General features: G+C 37.9%; 1 protein-coding gene across 4 annotated transcripts in view; it reads left to right on the top strand.

The window, feature by feature from the left end:
- srfbp1.L (serum response factor binding protein 1 L homeolog) overlaps positions 1 to 19,898 on the top strand; it is a 68,831-nt gene extending 48,933 nt beyond the window's left edge. For 3 of the 4 annotated variants that reach the window (XM_018224287.2, NM_001087162.1, XM_018224327.2), the window contains 4 exon segments: positions 11,515 to 11,596; positions 13,086 to 13,974; positions 16,897 to 16,934; positions 19,622 to 19,898. In XM_018224287.2, coding sequence (XP_018079776.2) covers positions 11,515 to 11,596; positions 13,086 to 13,974; positions 16,897 to 16,934; positions 19,622 to 19,806 — 1,194 coding nt within the window. In that variant the 3' untranslated portion in view covers positions 19,807 to 19,898. 4 annotated transcript variants of the gene reach the window in all.
- Positions 19,899 to 21,445: the final 1,547 nt, after the last annotated feature.

The raw sequence follows: 21,445 nt of genomic DNA, 5'->3' as shown, positions 1-21,445 counted from the left end.
ACCTTCCAAAAAGTTCAACTTTTGTCTCGTCGGTCCACAAGGTATTTTCCCAAAAGTCTTGGCAATCATTGAGATGTTTTTTAGCAAAATTGAGACGAGCCTTAATGTTCTTTTTGCTTAAAAGTGGTTTGCGCCTTGGAAATCTGCCATGCAGGCCATTTTTGCCCAGTCTTTCTTATGGTGGAGTCGTGAACACTGACCTTAATTGAGGCAAGTGAGGCCTGCAGTTCTTTAGATGTTGTCCTGGGGTCTTTTGTGGCCTCTCGGATGAGTTGTCTCTGCGCTCTTGGGGTAATTTTGGTCGGCCGGCCACTCCTGGGAAAGTTCACCCCTGTTCCATGTTTTTGCCATTTGTGGATAATGGCTCTCACTGTGGTTCGCTGGAGTCCCAAAGCTTTAGAAATGGCTTTATAACCTTTACCAGACTGATAGATCTCAATTACTTTTGTTCTCATTTGTTCCTGAATTTATTTGGATCTTGGCATGATGTCTAGCTTTTGAGGTGCTTTTGGTCTACTTCTCTGTGTCAGGTAGCTCCTATTTAAGTGATTTCTTGATTGAAACAGTGTGGCAGTAATCAGGCCTGGGGGTGAGTACAGAAATTGAACTCAGATGTGATAAACCACAGTTAAGTTATTTTTTAACAAGGGGGGCAATCACTTTTTCACACAGGCCCATGTAGATTTGGAGTTTTTTTCTCCCTTAATAACGTAAACCTTCATTTAAAAACTGCATTTTCTGTTCAATTATGTTATCTTTGACTAATAGTTAACGGTTTTTGATGAGCAGAAACATTTAAGTGTGACAAACATGCAAAAGAATAAGAAATCAGGGGGCAAATAGTTTTTCACACCACTGTATAGATATAGATATATATATATAGATAGAAACAGTAGTAATTCAGCAGTGACATAAAGCTTATTGGATTAACAGAAAATATGCAATATGCATCATAACAAAAATAGACGGGTGCATATTACATTAATACTGTAGCTGAGCCTCCTTTCGCAAATGTAACAGCTTCTAGACACCTCCTATAGCCTTTGATCAGTGTCTGGATTCTTGATGGTATTTTTGACCATTCATTCATACAAAATCTCTCCAGTTCAGTTAAACTTGATGTCTGCCCAGCATGGACATCCTGCTACAAATAGATTTTCGATGATATTAATGTCGGGGGACTGTGACGGCCATTGCAGAATGTTCTACTTCTCCCTCTGCATAAATGCCTTTGTAGTGTGTTTAGAGTCATTGTCTTGTTGGAATATCCAACCCCTGCGTAATCTCAACTTTGTGACTGTTGCTTGAACATTATCCTGAAGAATTTGTTGATATTGGGTTGAATTCATCCGACCCTCGACTTTAACAAGGGGCCCCAGTCCCTGAACTAGCCACACAGCCCCACAGCATGATGGAACCTCCACCAAATTTGACAGTAAGTAGCAGCTTACTATATAATCCATGCTTTCAAATATGTTTGAGTTTGAGATTTCACATGTTTAGCATGCTATGGGCTGCCAAACCAAATTTAGGGGGTAAATCATCACCATATTATTAGAAAGGGAGGTTACATCTATCATAGAAGCTGATGTCACTGAGCCAATTATCTAATTTAATGTGAATTGTATATACAATATCATGTATATTGTCTGTTGGTTGGAGTATTCCAGGGTATGTTCTGTGAATCAGCAAGAAGGAATATGGGGAGCTACTGGGGAAATTACAGATCTGAACTGCTGTAATAAATGTAGCATATATAATATAGTTGGCTGTTTTACAAAATGAATTTAAATTTACAAAAGATTTAGTTTGATAAAAATACAATGTACTAAATGTTGACCATTGTCTCTTAAATGATCAAAATATATTTAGGTGTGGACTCTATTCTTGGAATGCGGGGTTCTCACCACAAAAGAGATCCTACCATAACTTGGAGCACCATACTTTAGAGCACTTAAAAAATATAAAAAAGTCCTGAAAATATGGACTTAACATAGGTTTATACTAGCATAGTTAAGGTCTGTCTCGCACAATCAGTGAAACAACTGAACCTGAAAAGAAGTTAGATATTAAACAAGACAGTGATCCAAAATATACCAACAAATCAACAAAGAACTACTTCAAGAAACAAAATAGCAAGGCAGTGGAGCTCATTTATAAACACTGGGCAGATTTGCACCTGGGCAGTAACCCATAGCAACCTGTACGAGACTGGCTTTTTTCAGCCACCTACAGGTTGAACAATGAAAGCAAACCTTTAAATTTTTTTGCTAATTTGCCCACTGTTTATATATGAGCCCCAGTGATTGTTTATGCTTTGGTCTTGATCCAAAAATAGGTCCCACTGCTGTTTAGGGAGGGTCTCCGTCCCATTTAACATTGTGATTTTGCTTTCTATTATAGAAAGTAGTTACGGAAACAAGGATTACTAACTAGATCTAAACTTCCTTTTGGATCATGAAGCTGATTTCATGACTTAAAGGAGAATTCAACCCTAAACTTAAAAAAACCCTACCCTACATAGATACTTCTCCCTCCTCCACCCCACCCCCCAGCCTAAGTGTTACCCCAGGCATATGCCGCTAAAATTTTACTTACCCCTCGGTGCAGATTCAGGCACCAGAGTTCACGGGCGCCATCTTCAGTCGCTTCAGTAATCTTCAGAATGAGACCGGCGATTCGCAAACTTTTCATGAGTTTCGGCCCATGCGTAGTTGTTGCGAAGCAGAAAATTGCTCCAACTGCTCATGCACCTACATGCCGGTCTCATTCCCAAGATTTCTGAAGAGAAGAAGATGGAGCCCGTGAACTCCGATGGACAGAATCTGCACGGAGGGGTAAGTAAAGAGATAGGGGCATTTGCCCGAGGTAACACTTAGGCTAGGGGGAGGAGGGAGGGAGGTCTATGTAGGGTAGGGGGTAGGATTTTTTTGAGTTTAGGGTTGAATTCTTCTTTAATATAGGGCCCCAGAGTAGAAGGTTTATAAACCCCCAATTAAGGTATTAGAATAGCCTTCACACACGGAAGCAGACCAAGAATATTTCTGAACTATAAGCATTCTGCATAGAGAAAGAAGGGAAAATGTTACTGTAGCAAGTAATCATATAGCAATTTACTTTAAACTACTTAGAAAAAAAGTGCATAGAAATTAGCAGTACAGCATTTTTATGCAACCAGAAGTGGAGGGGAGAGTTCTATTTGTGTAATATACATGGTTAAATTCTTCAAGTCAGAGAAATATTGTATGTGAAAAGCACTTGTGCTTGATGCAGGTTATAACAAGCTGCCACGTACTTGTGTATTGAGGGCCTGTACAAGATTTAAGAAACATGACTGATGACTTGGTTTTGCTTAGTTGGCTGTTTGAGAAGTTAAAGCGATCCAGTTTTATACTTAACCCTGAGCCGTAGGCGTATCTGTCCTAAACTTCTCCTAGAATCCAGGACTGCATTATCATACTGGGACAGTTAAAGGTTTGTGTTTTGATTAGTAAAACAGATACGCTGCCCCAAATGCACTTTATTTGATGAGTAATTTACCCTCATTTGTAAAATATAAGTATAATAATAATGACCATGACTATATACAGGCCATAGAACATGAGATTTGTTTTTATAAATTTCTATTTGTCATGTGACACATTATATCCCTAAGTAACTTTTAAAAGATATATTTTACAGGATATTCATGGCTCTTATGTGTTATATAGATATTAAACTGTTCTTTGAAGCTGCAGAATTGGTTCAGTGTAAGCAAGTTCCTGTCCATTTATATGGCAATTTCACTACATATTCACATAACTATTCTCCATTTTTTTAGTTTATCTTATTAGTTTCTGTAATATATTGACAATGTTTCTATATTCATAATTAATCATTATTGGAAGAAAAACCAACCTATTGGGTTTATTTAATGTTTACATGATTTTATAGTAGATTTCAGAAATGCAGATGCGAATTACAGAAAGATCCATTATCCAGAAGATCCTGAGCATTCTGGATAACGGGTCTCATACCTATACTTCCAAATGTTGAATAGCCATTTAAAACATTTTAGTGAAACTGTGTATAATTATTTCCATGTAGTAATGGGAGCAAACAATACGGGGCAGATTTTTCAATGTGTGAAATTAAAGCTCAAAACAGTAAAATTCACCATTGATAAATATGCCTCTAAAATCCAATAGAAATGGGTAGAAAGAGGTGGAATTTTATATGGTTAGCCTTTATATTATTCACTTAGTATACTTCAACTGAGTATTCAGTCTACAATCTTTTCTTGACTTTTTCTTTTTATGGAACATGTTATATTTCCCCAACTCTGTTTTAATATATTTTTATTGGTTTGCAAGAGTATATAATATAAAATTGATATGGTAGGGTTCAAATACAATGAGTATATGCAGAATGATTCCAGTGTACATGTGCTTATACACATAGCATGTCCATAAACATATCAAAAGTAAAAAATAACATATAGAATAAACAATAAGAAACAGGAGAAAAAAAATAAAAAGGTGGTCTTTCTCTGCTTATAAGCTACAGTGGTAGTATATTAGGTGGAAGCGTGCCTCCATACCAGTAATCATCCCAAGGTTGCCAGGTTTTTTAGAATTGAGCATGTTAGGGAAGTTAATCAACCTCTGTTTCCAGGATTTTTCTAGGGTTTGTATAGAAGCTAATAAAATAAAGTCAGTTGGGCTCTGGTAAGCATATCATGAACAGCACCCAATAGAGCTATATATGGGTCTTTCCTCAGATTGGCATGTAGTACAGAAAAGATTGTATACTCAAGACCAAAACCAAATTGCCTGGATGTGTCCCCAACTGTGAATCAGTTTTTCATTTATTTATTAAGAAGGGATTGTGTAAGAACTTGCATTTTTTAGTATCTGTCTAACATTATTTGGTAAAGTAAAAAGCATTATAGCAGGAACAATAGGAAGGAAGGATTTTGCATTTGTCTGTGTTTTTTCCTCCAAAGATTATATTTGTCTTGATGTGAATATTTGACTTCACTGAGAATTCAATTTAGTTTTAATAGTTTTGTAGAAGCAGTAAATTGTGCAATGTAGTGTGGGAAGAGTAACCATTATAATGGTAGGGAAAAATGCTGTCAATTAGGACTTTGCTTTTATTCTGTTCCACTCAAGACAGGTAGCTTTTTATTCTATTCCACTCAAGACAGGTAGCATTTTATTCTATTCCACTCCAGACAGGTAGCTTTTTATTCTATTCCACTCGAGACAGGTAGCTTTTTATTCTATTCCACTCGAGACAGGTAGCTTTTTATTCTATTCCACTCAAGACAGGTGGCTTTTTATTCTATTCCACTCAAGACTGGTAGCTTTTTATTCTATTCCACTCAAAACAGGTAGCTTTTTATTCTATTCCACTCGAGACAGGTAGCTTTTTATTCTATTCCACTCAAGACTGGTAGCTTTTTATTCTATTCCACTTGAGACAAGTACCTTTTTATTCTATTCCCCTCAAGACAGGTAGCTTTCTATTCCACTCAAGACAGGTAGCTTTCTATTCTATTTCACTCAAGACAGGTAGCATTTTATTCTATTCCACTCCAGACAGGTAGCTTTTATTCTATTCCACTCTAACATGTCTATTCCACATGTCTAACAAAACCGTTAAACGGTTAAAGGGAGGGGGTTATATACTGTATATACTTGAGTATAAGCCGACCCGAGTATAAGCCGAGGTACCTAATTTTACCTACGAAAACTTATTGACTCAAGTATAAGCCTAGACACAACTACAGCCCTGTCTCCCAGCAGTGCACATTCCGCCAAAGCGACCCCCCCAGCGATCAACCGGACTTCTTTGCGAAGTTGATGGTGACAGAGAATTGCCAAACGGATTACTGTGTGCATTGTCCCACTGTCCCACTACCATGTGCAAAGGGTGCTGTGTGATATTGCCATCACTGTTAATCTTTCGTATAACCAACAGAGGGCACTGTGTAATATTGCCATCACTGTTAATCCTTCATATAACCAACAGAGGGCCCTGTGTGATATTGCAGTCACTGTTATTCTTTCATATAACCAACAGAGGGCGCCGTGTGATATTGCAGTCACTGTTATTCTTTCATATAACCAACAGATGGGGCTGTGTGATATTGCAGTCACTGTTATTCTTTCATATAACCAACAGAGGGCGCTGTGTGATATTGCAGTCACTGTTATTCTTTCATATAACCAACAGAGGGCGCATTGTAATTCTTTCATATAACCAACAGAGGGTGCTGTGGGATATTGCAGTCTCTCCCCAAGCGAACTGTTGGTATAGGAATGATTAAAAGTGACTGCAATCTCAGCTACTGCCCACTGACTCGAGTATAAGCCGAGGTAGACTTTTTCAGCACATTTTGGATGCTGAAAAACTCAGCTTATACTCTAGTATATACAGTATTGCATGACTGTATGCCACTCACTTTAATAATTGATATTCATGGATTACTTTTGTTCATACTGTTGCATAATTGCATATCATACATTACATTTTTCTTTTACTTACACTACATCATTTTGCCTGGTCATATTTCATCATTACAGATTGTGTGATCTGTATCCTGGCTTAAACTCGTTCTTTCTTTGTAAACATAAAACCTTCTCAGGAAGCTGTGGTTTTCATAGACCATAAGTTACTTCCATTTCAAGGAACCACATGAAAAGTTCGAGCTTCTGTACCAGGCATACATTTTCTGACCATACAACAGCAACAGTGTTTTCCATTCAGAATTGAAAACTGATGTGCAGGACATAACGTGGAAGATTATTGGGATCTCTTGGGCATCTGAAAAGCACTCCTTGGGGAAACAGACAATATTTTATCTAATTTATTTTCAGCACTCCGAATAAATCATCAGTATAATGATACAATATTCTTATGTCTTCAAAATGTAGACATCTTTTGTACAAAAATGTGGATATCCGAGCCTAGTGAAGGAAGGAGATCCTTCATTTGCCAAAAATCAAATCCTCTATCTAGGGTCGGACTTTAAAATCTGCCAAGGACAGGTGTCCACTAAACTTAGTTAGGTTGTATGCCTATGTTCAGTATAAGCTCAGTGAATAAGACTTGTGTTAAACATGTTTTCTGCCTACTGATTTCATTAAAGTGGACCCGTGACCCAGACACAAAAATCTGTATAATAAAAGTCCTTTAAAAATTAAACATGAAATCCAATTTCTATTTTTTATTAAAGCATTCATAGCTGTTGTAAACTCATTTAAAAATCTCAGCTGTCAATCAAATATTGTCTGCCCCGCCTCTATGCCTAGGCATAGAGGCGGGGCAGACAATTACTTTCACTTTCCATTCAGCACTTCCTAGTTTCCACTTCTCCCCCCACATTCCCCCGTTCTCTTCACCATTTAATTGTGTAGCCAGGACATGGAGATGGACATCAGGTCCCCCATTCTGTTGCACAAACAAGATTCTGAGATGATACAAGGCTTGTCTTAATAACAGTGTCCACAAAATGGCTGCTGCCTGCTTGTTATAATTATGAATTCCCAGACTGAAGGAAACAAGATTCAAATAATTTATATAGTGTAATTAAAGTTAATTTTTCTTGACTAATGTGATAAAATAAGATTTTGAATAATTTTTTTCGGTGACGGGTCCACTTTAAGAGATGATGAATCTACTTTCATTTCACAATTCCCTTTATTCGTCAAAGCAATTGCGGGAGGAGGTGTACTGTATAAGGGAGGTAAGCCTGAGAGACGGACAGCAAGGGGGAAGGAAGGGGACTCCTTTGTTAAACTCTGTGGCTCTGATTAGGCTTATGGTACACAGTAGTGATGTACAGGTCAGGAAAAACTCAATCCCCACCCTAACCCACAAAACCTTAACCTGTACCCGACCCTAACCCGCAAAATGTTGCCATTGTAGAGCCCACACCAGACCCGTATCGTGTGCCTCTGGTTCCAAGATAGGGAATCTTCAGGAGCAGAGGATGTGTGGACTTCCTCAGTCTTACCCACACCCAACCCTAAACCGCAGCGGTTGGCCAAATCTCAATCCAAACCCACCCAACCGGTAGTCAGCCTGCACATCACTAGTACACAGGACATTTTGGCACCCACAATAAATTTTGGCTACTGCAAGCACAAAATGTCCTTTGTTTCCTTCCCACCAGCTAAAATGCAAATTGCCAGAGAGGAAACATACCCAGTGCAAAGTTGCCTCATGAGGAAGCTTTGGGCTATGTTGGAAAGCAGCTATGCCACGTATGTTTTCCAGCTTGCAATTTGCACTTTAGCTGGTGGGAAGGAAACAAAAGGACATTTAAAGAAGAAGTAAATTGCACAACAAAACACCCACGTGAAAAGGTCCCAAAGTCTTACTTGATTTTTTTTTAATACATTTTCAGAATACTTTATTCTAAATTCTAATTACATGGGGGAGAGGTAACAAGTATTAAAGAAATAATGCATTAGTGCTTTATAGTAATTAAAAAGAATAAGCAAAACTTTATTTGCTTTGCTCGTGTTAAACATACGTTAAAGCCTAGCTTCTTGAGGACATGGTATAGTAAAGCAATCAAAAACTGAATAGGGCATTGCTTATATGAGTAAATAAATACCAAATATGGTTTAACATTTATAAACAACAAATAATTGGAGGTGTTAGGTCCAAGGTAATAGGGTGTGGTAACTTGTTTGAAAAAGGTAGTAGGCTGTTTACCAGTTTTTAAGAGCCAGCTCAGTAAATTTAAATATCAGTTACTGGTTTACTCAGAACCCCAGAGTACTAAAGGTACTTGGCACTGTGGATGACAGGCACGTTTATGCAATCTTCTGTGATTCTTTGATGTTCCTCATTGTACCAAGTTATTGTAACATTTCTAATGTTATTCGAAAAGAAGTTCTGTTCTCAGGCAGGTAACTGTAAGCCTGTTAGTTTGACATCTGTGTTAAAAGCTTCTGGAGAAAATGTCATATGGAGAATGTCATAAAATATATTTCAAACCACAACAATATAAGTATGTCTCTGCCTGGTTTTAACAAAGAAGGGAAAGTTGTGCTCACCACTAATTTTTAAAACCATTAGGCGGGGGTGCAATGAGGCTGTGACCACAAAATACATATAGACAAATACAAGAGTCCTCTGCACTCAACCCATTATCAATATATTTAAGACAGAGACATTTTGTGCATACTGCTACTGAAAAATGCCTTACCCTTTAAACAAAACATGGATTGTTTGTCCATATATTGCAATATATTTAAGCTGGCCAACTACGTCAAAGTCATCCCATATCTGGCCTGGTCACAGTATTGCATTTTTTGACAAAGTGAACATAAAATTAGACCTTGGGTTTTCAGTGTAGGTTTGGTTGCTGGTAAATCATCTCTGCAGTTAACTCTCTATTATTTAGAAAATTGTTTTCAGCAAGGTTCTGAAGTACACCATGTAACAATAAAATTGTGTTTTTGTCGAAAAAGTAATAAAACGTCTCAAATTGTTTATGGAACAGGCAGAAATTTGCGTATTGGAATGCAGAATTTTGTAATGAAAAATAAAGCTGCTGTTTGCCCTATTTGAAAGAACATTGGGTTAGTGTAAAAATGTAAAAAAATGTTTTACTTATTAAACGGATTACCAATGATTCCATGTTCATGTTTTAAAAAAATTTATGGGCTGTCTACAAACTATTCGGCTCCATTCTGGTTAACGGGGCACCTATATTGCCAGAAAGTTTAAGCTATATTTTCATTTCTAGCCCCAAAAAATTGTTCCAGAAATTATTTTTGTGGGATTCTAAATCCTTGATTCTTTTATCATGCTGGGCTAGCTCCTGCATTTTAAAGCTCTTTTGGACAGGGCCTTCTTACCTGTTGGATTGGCTGATTTTGCATGTAATAACTTATGTTCAATGTAAATACCAAGTTATTGTACAGATATGGGACCTGTTATCCAGAATGCTTGAGACCTTGGGTTTTCACTAGGGATGCACCGAATCCAGGATTCGGTTTGGGATTTAGCCTTTTTCAGCAGGATTCGGATTCAGCCAAATCCTTCCGCCAAGTTGAACCGAATCCCAATTTGCATATGCAAATGAGGCGCTGGGAGGGAAATCGTGTGCCTTTTTGTCACAAAACAAGGAAGTAAAAAAATGTTCCCTTTCCACCCCAATTTGCATATGCAAATTAGGGTTCGGTATTCGCTGAATCTTTAATAAAGGATACGGGGGTCTGGCCGAATCCAAAATAGTGGATTCTGTGCCTCCCTAGTTTCCACCATAACAGATTTTTACATAATCTGGATCATACCTTAAGTCTAATAGAAAATCATGTAAATATTAAATAAACCCAATAGGCTAATTTTGCTTTCAATAAGCATTAATTATATCTTTGTTTGGATCAAGTACAATTAACTATTTTATTATTACAGAGAAAAAGGAAATCATTTTTAAAAAATTGGAAATTACTTGGATAAAATGGAGTCTATGGGAGATGGCCTTTCCATAATTAGAAATTTCTCTAAAATGGGTATTAAGGTATTTTCATTAGTATTAAAGGAGAAAGAAATGTTAAAAGTAAGTAAGCTTTATCAGAAAGTTCTATATAAAAACACCAGTAAACCCTCAAATTAATGCTGCTCTGAGTTCTCTGTCAAAAGAAACATAGCATTTTTCCTTCTATTACATATGGGCTTCTGTATCAGACTTTCTTCTTTCAGCTTAAACCTCCAGGGCACGGGATTGAGCATTCTCAGTTTGCTCAGATCTTCCTCTCCCCATCCATTTTCCCCCTCCTTGATGTAATCTAAGCCCAGAACTATGAGTGAGCAGGGAGAGACTCAGGCAGGAAGTGATGTCACACCAAGCTAATATGGCAGCTGTATCCTAAACAAATAGAGAGAGCTTCCAGAGCTGTTTACTCTAGTATGGTAAAGCATTCTGCTGAATAAATACAGTGTTAAAGATTGTACTATTGTGGCTAATCTATTGGCAATAAACTGCTTCAGTAGCTTTCCTTCTCCTTTAAACCAGTACTCTAAACAAGTCCTATTTCTGCCAGAAACTCAAAAGCAGAAAGAAGATACCTATAAGAAAAGCAGAAATGTTAAAATATGTCCCATAGTAGGGTATGCTTTGTAAGAAGTGATCATATAATTGAAAGAAATTATGAAATGAAACATTAGAAACGTGTGATGTATGAAGATATGGCAAGGTAATACCGGGCAGTATAAAGATCTATAGATCTACAGAATTCATCTGGAGATAACAATAGTGTATAGTGACAGACCCGTTTGTATATTATATTTCCGAGTAAAGACTTTGACACATGAAACGTAGTTCATTCTGACTTCTGAAACGTGTGTGTGTGACGTCTTGTCATATTAAAGAGGTGGCTGACTGACCCCATCTAAAAAAAACTAAAGGCTACAATGTGAACAACCCATTTAATGTGTGCTATCATATACTTATACTTTTGCCTATGTTTCTACATCTGTTTGAAAATCGGCTTTACCCCTTCCCCTCAGCCAAGCAGCACTACCGAGGAGCGGGCAATAGCAAGACTGGCCACACACCCTTTGCTTAAGCAGAAAATCACAGCTATAAAAGGTAAGACCCAAAAGCCGACATCAGCTGTGTTTAATATTTCACCTGTTGCAACTTTGTTTTGCTGTGTAGTAGATAGAAGATCAACTTCATAAACAGTTTGCCTTTTCTTCTCTTTTTGTTCCTGTGTGCTGATTCTTTACATGGAAGTAACAAGTTCCTTAGCATTTTCCAGTGGCCTCTTTCTGCCCTCTTTGGAATGTTCTTGATTCCTTTCTCTCAACTTTGTTCTGATTTATAGTGTCAGCCCTGTTTTCCTTTCCTCCTCATTTTTTTCTGTGAATATATTTCAGCTATTCTTTTTGCTCCCAGGATTTCTGCTTTAGATTTATTGGTTTTGCATGTCTCTGCTTAAACTTTGTAGTCTTTAGATCCCGGTTTTCCTTTTCACTCTGTAATTATTTAGTAATTATTTGCATTTGTTCATTATGTGACTTAATATATGCATGGGCACTCATAATGTCCCAAAGTGATTCCAATGTAGCCTGTAGTGAAAGGCAGACCTAGCTGATTTCATTGTATGCATTGGAATTTTACATTTTAATATGCAGCAACTCTAGCATGTTTGTATTGAATATGATTGATGGAAACACTTTGACCAGATTGTAGCAACATGGCAAACTCTATATCTCCATATGTCTGGTAAAAACGTTTATCTTAAACCACAATCTGACCAAATGCTTTTACTCTTGTTCCCCCCAATTGCACTTCACCCTCAATTACCAATTTGCCAGGTGCACCTGTGATATAAGAATGTTCCATACCTTTAAAGGGGTTGTTCACCTTTACATTAACTTTAAGTATGATTTGCAATTGGTTTTTATTATTTTTGGTTTTGGAGTTATTTAGCTCTTTATTCAGCTGCTCTTCAGTTTGCAGTTTCAGCAATCTGGTTGCTAGGGTCTGAATTACCCTAGAAACCATGTATTAATTTGAATGAGAGACTGGAATAAGAATAGTAGAGGCCGGAATACAAATATGAGTAATAAAAAGTAGCAATAAATAAATTTCTAGCCTTACAGAGATTTTATATGGGGTCAGTGACCCTAATTTGAAGCTGGAAAAACCCATTAGAAGGCAAATAATTCAAAAACTATTTAAAAATAAAAAAGGAAGACCAGTTAAAAGTTGCTTTGCATTGGCCATTCTATAACATATTAAAAGATAACATAACGGCCAACCCCCTTTTTAACAATTCCGCACAAGGTAAGTGTCTGATTTATGATTGTCAAGAATTCGCATGCATTTGTTTACATGTTTACAAACTTGTAAGAATGGACAAATTCTTATTTTCTTGTCACTGCTGTCCACTTGAAAGCATTTAAATATGACGATTTTATGGGCACGCCCTGCACATAGTCTTACAATGATTTTTTTTGGGGGGGGGAATAGATTGTCATAATTGCATCTTCACTCTGACCCATAAGCAAGGACCAAAAGGAAAAAAATATATATATATACATATATAATAATCTTTGGGGTTTTCTTGCAGAGGCTGTTAAAGCTTTTAAAGAAGCAAGAAAAACTGCTTCTGAAGGGGAGAAGGAAAAAGAGAAAGATGAACCTATGCAGGTCACAAAGATTAAAGAAACAAAAAAGCCTGTGCAAGCAAAGCAGAATAAAAATGCAATAAAAAAAGAGATTCCGGCACCAAAACAACATGTAAAAGAAGTGAGATGCAAAAACCTGCAAGAAGATTCAGATAAAAGCAATGAAAATGCTTGTGAACCACCTCACGTGCAAGAGAACATGCCAGCAGACACTCCGCCAATAGCAGAAAACAAGGAACAGCCTAAGGCCCAAGAGGTAGAAAGCCCAGAGGTAGAAAGCCCAGAGGTAGAAAGCCCAGAGGTAGAAAGCCCAGTGGTAGAAAGCCCAGTGGTAGAAAGCCCAGTGGTAGAAAGCCCAGTGGTAGAAAGCCCAGTGGTAGAAAGCCCAGTGGTAGAAAGCCCAGTGGTAGAAAGCCCAGAGGTGGATTGCCCAGATATAGAATGCCCAGAGATGGAAAGCCCACCTCAAAAGAAAGCCTGCTTGGAGCAAGTACTAAGTAGTGATTCCAGTGATATTGAAGACTCCGAGCAAGAGAAGGAGTATTTTGATGACAGCACAGAGGAGAGGTTTTATAAGCACTCATCTAGTTTTGAGGATAGTGACGGTGACAGTGACAATGACTTTTTTATTGGCAAAGTAAGAAGAACAAAGAAAAAGAAGTCTAATAAAGATGGCATCAAGCAGAAGGAAGAAAAAGCACCACCTACCAAGGATGTAGCACAAACATCAGAAGTACAGAAAGAGATTCCGACTTCTAAATCTATGAAATTACAATCTGTTTTTTGCAAGTCGTTATCACATACCAGGCCAAAGCCGTCCTTTACAAAAAGGTAAGTAATTTACATATGCATTTATTTTAAATAAGAATGGTTAATATTTTAGAACACCACTTCACTGCACATATCCCTGTAATAGCACATTTTTGACATTCTGGTACTTTAGAACCAAAAAGGTAGTAATTCATAGAAATGGCTTCCTAAGGGCTATGCTTTGATAAGCCAAACAGTCATTATATCTAATTGTTGTTGGACTACCGATAAAGTAGATGTTACTATTTTACTTATTTATTTAATTAATAATTAATTAATTATGATGCTCTTTACATGGAGTGTTGCCCAGTAGAGCAGGTCTGAATTGTACTGAGATACCACAAGTATTATTTTTGCAAATATCAGAGCTCTTAAAGGAGTTGTTCACCTTTAAATTAACTTTTAGTATGATGTAGATGATGATATTCTGAGACAATTTGCAATTGGTTTTCATTTTTTATAATTTGTGGTTTTTGAGTTATTTAGCTGTTTACTCAGCAGCTCTGTAGTTTGCAATTTCAGCAATCTGGTTGCTAGGAACCAAATTTACCCTGGCAACCATGTATTGATTTCTTACTTTTCTTGCTTGTTGCTCTATTGATCAGCAAAAGGTGTTCTCTCTCGAAGCAAAAACCTGGTCCCACTGACACTGTGTGCTATGGGTATGTTAGTAGATTTATGGCCATTGCAAATGCAGTGCTATGATGGCCAGTGCTTGAGCCGCATGCTTACTGCACAATGCCAGTGTGAAGCTTGTACAGGTGCAGGCTGCTTTAGGGTCAGGGCACACGCTCAGATTCAGGGAGATTAGTTGTTTGGTGAGAAATCTCCTCAGGGCGACTAATCTCTCTGAACTGCCTCCCGCTGGCTGGAATGTAAATCGCCGGCGGGATGGCACTCGGAGTAATTCGTTTTCCGAAGTTGCCTCACAAGGAAACTTCGGGCAACTTCGGAAAACAAAGCCATCCGAGTGCCATCCCGCCGGCGATTTACATTCTAGCCAGCAGGAGGCCGTTCAGAGAGATTAGTCGCCCTGAAGAAGAGATTTCTCGCCAAACGACTAATCTCCCCCAATCTGAGCGTGTGCCCTGACCCTAAAGGAGCTGCTATTTACGCTGTCTGTGGTATTTTGGGATTAGGTTGTAGATTAGGTGCAGCTTCTGTTCACTTCTCAACACAATTTAAAGGAACAGTTCAGTGTAAAAATAAAAACTGCCTTAATAGATAGGATGTGCAAAATAAAAAATATTTCCAATATAATTAGCTAGCCAAAAATGTAATGTATAAAAGCTGGAGTAACTGGATGTGTAACATAATAGCCAGAACACTACTTCCTGCTTTGCTTCTCTCTAACTCTGAGTTAGTTCAGTGTGTTTGTAATTGATCCTCAGCATTCAGCTCAGGTTCAAAAGCAACAGTTGTGACCCATGTGGCCTCCCCTCAAGTCACTGATTGGTTACTGACTGGTAACCAATCAGTGGAAACCAAGAGAGCAGTAGTGTTCTGTCTATTATGTTAGACATCCAGTCACTCCAGCCTTTATACATTACATTTTTGCCTAACTAACTATATTAGAATTTTTTATTTTTTTTTGCACAGCCTATCTATTTACCCAGTTTATATTTTTACACTGAACTGTTCCTTTAAAGCAGGCAGAGACAAACAGAAACTTTACACACAGCACTTCCTTCAAAAGATGAACCCCTTTATATTTGTACTTGAGTGTATTAACTTAAGCCGTATAAAATCATTGTTGTGCTTTAAAGGAACAGTACCATCAAAAAATGAAATTGTTTTGAAGTAATGCAAATATCATGTATTGTTGCCCTGCACTGGTAAAACTGGTGTGTTTGCTTCAGAAACACTACTATTGTTTATATAAATAAGCTGCTGTGTAGCCATGGGGGTAGCCATTAAAAGGAGAAAAGGCTCAGATTACACAGCAGATAAGCTCTGTAGAACATAGTGGTGTTATCTGTTATCCACGATTTAACCTGTTCCATATAGTCTATTTTCAATTTCCGCCATTGCTACTCAGCAGCTTGTTTATATGAACTATAGTAGTGTTTCTGAAGCAAAGACATCAGTTTTACATACAGTGGGGAATGGAGCCTGAACTGTGTACTTACAGCATAGACTGACTTTATTTAACATGGACCATGAGTAATGCCTAAGCCTGCCTTGTTTTCCACATCACTGTTGTATTTAACTGAATAAATCCGAGAGATGTGGCGCCACTAGTAGAAGAGTCTGAGTATTGAAGGCCTGTTCAATGTTGAGAAGTATGGGTGGGCCCTGCAGCTTTAACACACTACCTATCACATTGGCTTCATTTATGTGACAAATGTCAGTTAAGGTGGCCATACCTGGGCAGATTAAATTTGCCGATATTGGTCCTTTAGACTAATTCGGCATTTTATCTGCAAATGTGTGGGGGCTCCCGACGGGTCCAACCGATCGATATCAGGACAAAAATCGGCCAGATATCAATCGGTCAAGTTTGATTTTTCGTACGATCCAGGACCGTATCGGCTAGTTGATGCGGTCCTGCAACTTGTCGGAGCCCATTTGTAGTATCTTAATCCGATTGTTCGGCCCCAGGGCCGAACATTCAGATTCATCCGATATTGCTCAGCTGTTAGTGGGCATATCGGGTCAAGATCCGCTCGTTTGTCGACCTTGCCAAACGAGCGGATCTTATAGTGTACGGCCACACCTGCATTGTAAGCGACATACAGCAAAGAGTGTAGAGTAAACCTTAAACTGATCACTGCAAACATTCTGTGCATATCCATCACCAGCAAATCATTTATATCAATGAATTAATATAAACGTGCCAATGGTACTTCTCTAAGCAATTTACATTTCTGTTTTTAGAGGTTTCTTAAATATTACCATCATTTTGTGTGTGCACTCGCCAATGGATATTTTTTCTTTTTTCAGAGAAAGAAACTTTCCACAGGAGAGAAGTAAAAAAACAGGTATTTGCAGGTTTCTTATTTCTCCCTGGTTTCATTAATTGTTATATACTTCCACTGAATGACTTTGGTTAGCATTATTTTGCTCTCTTTTGTTATTTATAAATTCACGTTTATGTTTACTCTACTTTCTGGAAGTAATGATAATCATTCTTATTTAATTTGGGTAAATATATTTTAGGATTAAAAACAAGTTAATTGTAACATCATTTAAATGTAGTGCAAACACATTGTTTAACTTCGGTGCGGTTGGGGAAGCTGGTAGATTTACAGAGACTACACACATAGAAGTGTAGACCATTATCCCTGATATGTTATATAAGTTACTACATTTGCCCCTGCTTAGCCACTTGAGATCAAGGCAACATACTATTGTCGTTTGTGTGGGGTCAACACATCAGCCTCCTCAATACCCAAGAGCTTGCTTCCATTTTGAAAGCTGAAAGATCCTGTCAAGCAAGAATGGTATTTTCCCATTGATGTGGTACCAATGATCTGCATGGATCCCCTCTAGAATAAGCTCAATATAGCCGTTGCCTGGGGGGGCCAATGAAGCAAAAATCAGCCTTTTTGGCAAACACAAATAAATGTATTATAGAGGGGGGGGTAATGGTATTTATCAGTACAGGTATAGGATCCATTTTCCAGAAAGCTCCGAATTACTGGAAGACCGTCTCCCATAGATTCAATTTTAATCAAATAATTCTCATTTTTAAAAAGGGTTTCCTTTTTCTCTGTAATAATAAAACAGTACCTTGTACTTAATCCAGTCTAAGAAAATTATTCCTTAAGTGTCAAAACAATCCTATTGGGTTTATTTTATGTTTCAATAAATGTTTAGTAGACAAGGTATGGGTATCCAAATTACAGAAAGGTCCATTATCAGAAGCATTCTGGATAACAAGTCCCATGCCTGTATTTCATTATCTTACAGCTCAGCTGAAGCATAGTTCAGCACAATACAATTGCAGTTAGGTCCATTTAACTTTGGACAGAGACAACTTTTTTCTAATTTTGGTTCTGTACATTACCAAAATGAATTTTAAATAAACAACTCAGATGCAGCTGACTTTCAGACTTTCAGCTTTAATTCAGTGGGTTGAACAAAAAGATTGCATAAAAATGGGAGGAACTAAAGCCTTTTTTTTTTTTTTTACACAATCACTTCATTTCAGGGGCTCAAAAGTAATTGGACAATTGACTCAAAGGCTATTTCATGGGCAGGTGTGGGCAATTCCTTTATTATTTCATTATCAATGTAGCAGATAAAAGCCCTGGAGTTGATTTGAGGGGGGGGGGGTGCTTGTATGTAGAAGATTTTGCTGTGAACAGACAACATGCGGTCAAAGGAGCTCTCCATGCAGGTGAAACAAGCCATCCTTAAGCTGCAAAAATAGAAAAAACCCATCTGAGAATTTGCTACAATATTAAGAGTGGCAAAATCTACAGGTACATCCTGAGAAAGAAAGAAAGCACTGGTGAACTGGTGCAACGCAAAAAGGCCTGGACGTCCACAGAAGACAACATTGGTGGATGATGGTAGAATCATTTCCATTGTGAAGAGAAACCCCTTCACAACAGCCAAACAAGTGAACAACACTCTCCAGGAGTAAGGTGTATCAATATCTAACTCTACCATGAAGAGAAGACTGCATGAAAGTAAATACAGAGGGTGCACTGCAAGGTACAAGCCATTCATAAGCATCAAGAATGGAAAGGCTAGATTGGACTTTGCTAAGAAAAAAAAAAACATCTAAAAAAGCCAGCACAGTTCTGGAAAAACATTCTTTGAACAGATGAAACCAAGATCAATCTCTACCAGAATGATGGCAAGAAAAAAGTATAGAGAAGGCGTGGAGCAGCTCATGATCCAAAGCATACCACATCATCTGTAAAACATGGCGGAGGCAGTGTGATGACTTGGGCGTGCATGGCTGTCAGTGGCACTGGGACACTAGTGTTTATCCATGATGTGACACAGGACAGAAGCAGCCAAATGAATTCTGAGGTGTTTAGAGACACTGTCTGCTCAAATCCAGCTAAATGCAGTCAAATTGATTGGGAGGTGTTTCAAAATACAGATGGACAATGACCCAAAACATACAGCCAAAGCAACCCAGGAGTTTATTAAAGCAAAGAAGTGGAATATTCTTGAATGGCCAAGTCAGTCACCTGATCTGAACCCAATTGAGCTGCATTTCACTTGAAGACTAAACTTCAGACAGAAAGTCCCACAAACAAACAGCAACTGAAAGCCGCTGCAGTAAAGGCCTGGCAGAGCATTAAAAAGGAGGAAACCCAGAATCTTGTGATGTCCATGAGTTCAAGACTTCAGACTGTCATTGCCAGCAAAGGGGTTTCAACCAAGTATTAGAAATGAACATTTTATTTTCAGTTTTTTAATTTGTCCAATTACTTTTGAGCCCCTGAAATGAAGTGATTGTGTTAAAAAAAAGGCTTTTGTTCCTCACATTTTTATGCAATCTTTTTGTTCAACCCACTGAATTAAAGCTGAAAGTCTGCAGTTCAGCTGCATCTGAGTTGTTTTATTTAAAATTCATTGTGGTAATGTACAGAACCAAAATTAGAAAAAAGTTGTCTCTGTCCAAACATTTATGGACCTAACTGTATATAGTTTGATATTTTCTAATGAAATGATGTGTTTTAATGCCTCGTTGTTTTCTGTGCAGTTGCTCCTCAGGCAAATCCACTGGCAAAGAAGCCATTCCAAAGCAAAGTGACATCTGTGAAGCAACAGGGTAAGAAATCAGAGCTGCAGCCACTACACCCCTCTTGGGAAGCCAGCAGGAAACGCAAGGAACAGCAGGCTCAGATTACAACATTCCAAGGGAAAAAGATAATATTCGATGATTAGATTCATTTTAATGACTTCACAATTCTTTTATACAGACTTTAGTTGTGTTTTTTGCCAACTGCGAATTCCTGTATTAAACAGTTAATGCATAATGTTGCATTTGTTCTTTATTAATGGTGTATTAATATCTAAACAATATTTAACAGGACTTCTACTGCCTTCACTCCCTTCTTACACCCGACACAGACAAACAACTCGACTGAAAGTTTTTTTCGGGCAGGAATGTTGTATGGACTCAGCTCCCATCTCACTACCTAATAACCCCCATGTCTAACATCATTAACAGTGAAATATGCCAAGTTTTGTTATATCAACCCCTATATATTAATAGCTAATTCTACATTATTAAGCCCCATTAAATGTTAGAAATTATTATACAAAATAAAAATACACACAAAACTACAGGCATAGGATCCTATCCAGAGAGCTCCAAATTATGGGAAGGCCATACTCTCCATTTCAATCAAATAATTCAGATTTTAAAAACTTATTTTAAAATTAATTTTTCTCTGTAATAATAAAACAGTATCTTGTACTTGATCCCAAATAGGATCTAATTAATTCGTATAGGAGCCAAACAATCCTATTCAGTTTATTTATGTTTAAATTAATTTTAAATAGACAGTGTATGGAGATGCAAATTACAGAAGGATCTCTTATCCGGGGAAAACCCCAGGTCCCAAGCATTTACAGGTTCCATACCGGTATAAAACCATTACACGTTCATGCTGCTTATATATCAGTGGTTGGGGTCTGATATTTGTATTTATTTAACCCGATACAAACTAATTGACTTTGCCCTTTATGATTAATTTGTCGACCAACGTTGTGCGATTTGAGTTTCTGATCCCTTACATGTTGATTTTTGAGATTTAGAACACACTCATATCGATTTGAAGTTTCATCCGTCCATGTCTACCAGATCTACTGAGATGATATAGAAATCAATGGGAACTGAATATTCTAATTTTGGGATTTAAATTTAAATAAGTGCTTGAGCATCTTTGCTTGAGTATCTTTGCTTGAGTTTGATTGTAAGTAACCCAACTGAGAGGTTTAAAGGATTCCTTATTCAAGGAAATCTGTAATTAGTATATTGAGTTGCACAATGTGGGATACTTCAACACAGATATTCAATTTTATAAAAGCATCCCTTCAAAGCTGCAGGCTTCACCTTAAAGGAGAAAAAAACCCTTAATAAAAAAACCCTACCTTCCCTACACAGACCCTCCTCCCCGGACAAATGCCCTCAACTCTTTACTTACCCCTCCGTGCAGATTCTTCTCTTCGGTAATCTTCGGAATGAGACTGGTGAAGCGGCGCATGCGAAGTTGGAGCAATTTTCTGTATCATGTCAACTGCGCATGCGCCTAAACTCACAAAAATTACCAAAGCGCCGGTTCTATTTTGAAGATTACCGAAACGGCTGAACTCCGCTGGACTGAATCTGCTCGGAGGGGTAAGTAAAGAGTTGGGGACATTTGCCTGGGGGGCCACCAGGCTGGGGGGGAGGAGGGAGCGGGTTCGATGTAGGGTAGGTTTTTTTCATTAAGGGTTTGTTTTGATGAAGTTAAAATGGAGGATGGGTTTGTCTCCTTACTGGCCAAACATTCCTTTGGCTTCTTGCACCCCACCCATC

This window comes from Xenopus laevis, chromosome 1L (genome assembly GCF_017654675.1).
Source record: "Xenopus laevis strain J_2021 chromosome 1L, Xenopus_laevis_v10.1, whole genome shotgun sequence".
NCBI lineage: Eukaryota > Metazoa > Chordata > Amphibia > Anura > Pipidae > Xenopus > Xenopus laevis.
This window is presented reverse-complemented; position numbering and strand designations above follow the sequence as displayed.